Consider the following 5,000-nt stretch of genomic DNA (forward strand, 5'->3'; position numbering starts at 1 on the left):
CACCACCAGTGTTGGGTATCGTTACTTTTGAAAGTAATCCGTTACGTTACTACATTACTATCAATTAAAAGTAATCCGTTACCTTACTACGTTACCTATAAAGAAAAGAAACGCGTTAGAGTACTCGTGCGTAACCAACAATTGAAATGCGTTTGGGGTGCGTGCGTGTCCGCCTAGCACAATAACACACATCCTCCTTTAGATGCACCAACAGTGCTGACTGTTCATGAATCAATCATGAACCTATAGCATAATGACAGGAAAGACAGTTATCATATTGCACGTTTTATTTAACAGGCTTTCATCCTTTGATAATTAGAACAGCTTCCATGAATAACATACTCCGGTAACAGGCAGTTATTTTAACAGAATGTAGCTTACCTTATTGGCTGCGCACAAAAGAACAGTGCGTCACACATAGCTTATCCACTTTACAAGTGCAGGCGCCTAACAAAGTGCTTAACAGGTAGGCACGCAACCTTTTAGAATTGGAAATTTAACTCTGGCAAAAATACAATAGTCCTTTCTTTCATCTTAACAACATGATGTAGGCTACTACCGTATGCGTTGCAAATTCGAGGTTGAGTTTTTGGCAGTTGACAGAAGTTTTCCACCTACCTTAATTTTACCACTATGTTCTTGTCCTTTTCGCTCTGTAACTCAAAATAATGCGCGTACCTCCAGGAATCTAAGGCTGTCTTCTCGGCCATCTTGCCGGGGTACAAACACACGTAGCTTACACACACAGGTGCGCGCGCACACACACACACCCACACACCCACACACAGAGAGAGAGAGAGAGAGAGATGCAAGGAGCAGGGCAGTCACAAACGCAAGCAGCAGCATCTGACTAAATGCAGAAATCCCGGGACTTTACTTTCCTTATCGAGGGAAATTAACGGAGTAACGAGTGCTTACTTTGGAAATTAACAAGTTACTGATTACTGAATTCGCAAAACTAACGCGTTAGGTTACTCGTTACTGAAAAAAACTAATAAGAGTACTCTAACTCGTTACTTGTAACGCGTTACCCCCAACACTGGTCACCACACAGGGGCGGGGCTTGGAGTGTGCTTTCAGTGAAACTACCACTATACCTTTATACCACTATATGACCTTTAACCTTTATACCACTATATGACCTTTAACCTTTATACCACTATATGACCTTTAACCTTTATACCACTATATGACCTTTAACCTTTATACCACTATATGCCCTTTAACCTTTATACCACTATATGACCTTTAACCTTTATACCACTATATGACCTTTAACCTTTATACCACTATATGACCTTTTACCTTTATACCACTATATGACCTTTAACCTTTATACCACTATATGACCTTTAACCTTTATACCACTATACCACTATACCTATTTATGTACAAGTCCAACTCTCTCTCTCTATCTCTCTTCGTCCCCCTCTCCCTCTCCATCTCTCTCCATCTCCCTTTCTCCCCTTCTACCACTCTCCCTCTCTCCCTCCATCTCTCTCTCCCTCTCTCTCTCTCTCCCTCTCTCCCTCTCTCTATCCCTCTCTCCCTCTCTCTCTCTCTCTCTCCCCTCTCTCTCCCAGGTTAACCTCAGCCATGGTGCAGCACAAGCGTGCGATGCGTCCCTCCAGGAACGTCCAGTCGTCACGGAACCCTCTGAGGATCCTGGCGGCCAGAGAGGACATCAGGCACGAGTACACCGAACAGAGACTCAACATCGCTCAGCTGGAGAGCCACAGGATGAAGCAGGAGAAAAGTAAGAGTGTGTGACTGTGTGTGTGTGACTGTGTGTGTGTGTGTGTGTGTGTGTGTGTGTGTGTGTGTGTGTGTGTGTGTGTTTGTGTGTTTGTGTGTGTGTGTGTGTGTGTGTGTGTGTGTGTGTGTGTGTGTGTGTGTGTGTGTGTGTGTGTGTGTGTGTGTGTGTGTGTGTGTGTGTGTGTGTGTGTGTGTGTGCCAGAGAGGACATCCGACACGAGTACACCGAACAGAGACTCAATATCGGCCAGCTGGAGAGCGACAAGATGAAGCAAGAGAAAAGTAAGAGTGTGCCTGTCTAGGGCTTTTGGATGTAACAGAACATTTTAAACACGGATCCAGTAATACAGGCCCTCTCTTTCTCTCCTGCGAACTCAATAAACGTGAGCCTGTCCGACTTTCGCAGGTCACGGAACTTCTGTCGGTACGCCTCAGGCACCATCTCATACGCATTCAGAATTGCAGTCTTGACCGTGTTGTAGTCAGCGCTCTGTTGCGAAGAGATAGCTGAATACACCGACTGTGCCCGGCCAGTCAGAGCCGTCTGCAAGAGCAAAGTCCACACTTCAACAGGCCAGGCCAATGCCACGGCAACCCTCTCAAACTGAATGAAATATCTATCAACTTCATGTCCATTAAAATGTGGTATCATGCGAGTGTTCCGACTTACATCAAACGGCCGGTTTGGTGGCAACAGCACAGACGGAGCAGGCAATGCTAAATCTACTGGAGCGATGTTATCCAGATTACTCGGAGGAGGAGCAGGCCAAGGGACCTGGGGAGACGCCTCTGAAGATCCCACCAAAACTGAGATCGAAGGCCCTACATTTAACTCGCCCCCTGGAGCAGCTGAATCAGCAAGAGGAGACAAGGAACGAGCAGGAGAGTGACCAGGGGAAGACGGGGGCAAGCCCTGAGAAGGAACAGCTGAGGCGACGTTAGGAGAGATGGTGAGTCCTTGTGCCAACTCCATCTCAAGCTTTTTCAGAGTGAATTCACGCTCCTCGCGTTCACGCTGCTGCTGGAATTTCCTCTGACGCTCACTCTCACTCGCTTCATTTTCTAATCTTTTCAGATCAATCTGATGCTGAAACTCCAATTTTTTTATCTCCAGTTCATTCTGCAATTGTTCCTCTTGACCTGCTCGGCTCTCTCTGTCTGCGCGTATTCGCGATGCTTCTACCTGCAACTTGCGCTCCTCAACTACGCATTCTCTGATTTTAAGCTCCTGCTCAGAAACACTACTCGCAGACGATAAGACTGGAGAAGTTGAGTCTAGAAGCTCCTCTTGTATTACCAGCCCCAACCCAACAGTTTTAAACAACGAATCGTTCAGTTTCTTATCCTCAGATGTAAGACTAATCGAGTAATGCTCCGCAATCCTTATCAATTGCTCTTTGCTACAACGCTCTAATAGAGCCTGGGAAGGACTCGTTATAAATACGTCTACCACAGACATCTTAACTACTGTCACGAACACTATCAAATAATAAAGTTGTAAGCCTAATACAGGACCTAAATTTTTTCCTCACTCCTGCAGACTATTTGAATCTGTCAATCGATTACAGTGGCTTTATCGAATCTCTCCACCCCCCCCTCCACCACCAAAATTGAACGCTCAAAAAAAGTAAAAATGGAGGGGAAAAAAATTAAGCCACAAACTTCATGCATTTTCCACTTAATGCTATGAACAAAAGTAAATAGTCCTTTTAATAGCCGACCACGGCAGCGCACAGCGCAGCCCACAAGATTCGCACAATAGAGAAAAACTAAATAAAAAAACAACACTTTGTCTGCCACTTTACAACTGCTCAAGGAAAGACTCAAAAACTAACTTACCAGAGTCTCTTGGCCTCAGGTGCGCTTCCGAAAAAAGAAACATTACGGAAAAATAAATAGGCAACACAAAAAAGAGAGTGAGGATCAACCAGCAAAAATAACGAAAACCTAGGCTATGCGACGGGTTCAAAACAAAGGACGAGCCCCCATTTATGTTACAGCCTGTCTAGGGCTTTTGGATGTAACAGAACATTTTAAACACGGGCCGACACGGAATGAAAATAATCGTGTATTTATTCAACAAAGAATAACGGCACTTAAGGAAAGTGCCAAACGAACTAAACAATCAAACAAAAACCACAAGGCCTCGAACACAGGCCTCCACCGCCTGACGCTCTTTCCAAGTCTCTCACACCAGGGAGTAGCGTACTGTTCGAAGTGGTGCGGGCAAGGCCCGATGTTGGGCCTAGCGGCAACGAGGTGGTGGCAGCCAAAACAGAATGCGCGATTCCCCAAAAGGCAGTCACATGCTATGGAGTCGACCACTTTTAAAGGGCCGGAACCTCTAAAGGCCCAATGGGATTCGAGCTTCAATCAACTGCACACCAACTCACCTGTAAGACACACAAGACAAAACAGAAGCACAAGCAAAACACATAGACAGACCCACAGGGGTCGTAACAGTGTTCAGTGTGTACACACACACACACACACACACACACACACACACACACACACACACACACGAGAGCAAGAGCGGAAAGAAGAAAAAAGGTGTGTGCATGTGTGTGTTCTTTCTCTGTCCCCTAGAGGGGGTTGGTCTGTTAGGGAAACTATAGTAGTGTGATTGGTCGATAAGGGAAACGACAGTACTGTGATTGGACGATAAGGAAAACTTCAGTTGCATGATTGGTCGATAAGGAAAACTAAAGTATTATGATTGGTCGATGAGGGAAAGTACAGTAGTGTAATTGGTTCAACAAAGGGGTTTTACTTTCTCTCTCTCCCCGTTCCCCCTCTTTCTCCCTCTCTCCTCTCCTTCCCTTCCTCTCTCCCTCTCTCTCCCCTCTATGTCCCTCTCTCTCCCCTCTCTCCCTTTCTCCCTCTCCCTCTCTCTCCCCTCTCTCCCTCTCTCTCTCCCTCTCTCTCTCTCTCTCCCTCTCTCTCTCCCTCTCTCTCTCCCTGTCTCCCCCCCCCCCCCCCCCCCAGCAGTGACCATGAGTAAGAGCTGTAGTCTTTCGGATGCAGCTCTGGCTGGCCTGGCCAGTAAGGAGAACTACAGCAGCGTGAGCCTGAGGAGCGCCTCGGTCTCGGAGCAGCTCACCAACAACAGTGCTGCCCCCTTCAGGAAGACCATGCTACTGCAGGTCAAAGGTCAGACACGGGACTCATAAGTGTGTATGTGTTTGGGGGGGGGGGGGGGGGAATGTGTTTGTGTGTGATTTTGTGTGTAATTGTGTATGTGT

At 46.6% G+C, this 5,000-nt stretch overlaps 1 protein-coding gene across 1 annotated transcript in view; it reads left to right on the plus strand.

Annotated features, from left to right (window-relative positions):
• LOC308376722 (uncharacterized protein) overlaps nucleotides 1-5,000 on the plus strand; it is a 72,145-nt gene that overhangs the window by 44,424 nt on the left and 22,721 nt on the right. Inside the window, 2 exon segments of the mRNA XM_080853168.1 lie at nucleotides 1,584-1,756; nucleotides 4,744-4,908. Of these exon segments, the coding sequence (XP_080709294.1) occupies nucleotides 1,584-1,756; nucleotides 4,744-4,908 (338 nt within the window).

This window comes from Sprattus sprattus (genome assembly GCF_963457725.1).
Source record: "Sprattus sprattus genome assembly, chromosome: 15".
NCBI lineage: Eukaryota > Metazoa > Chordata > Actinopteri > Clupeiformes > Clupeidae > Sprattus > Sprattus sprattus.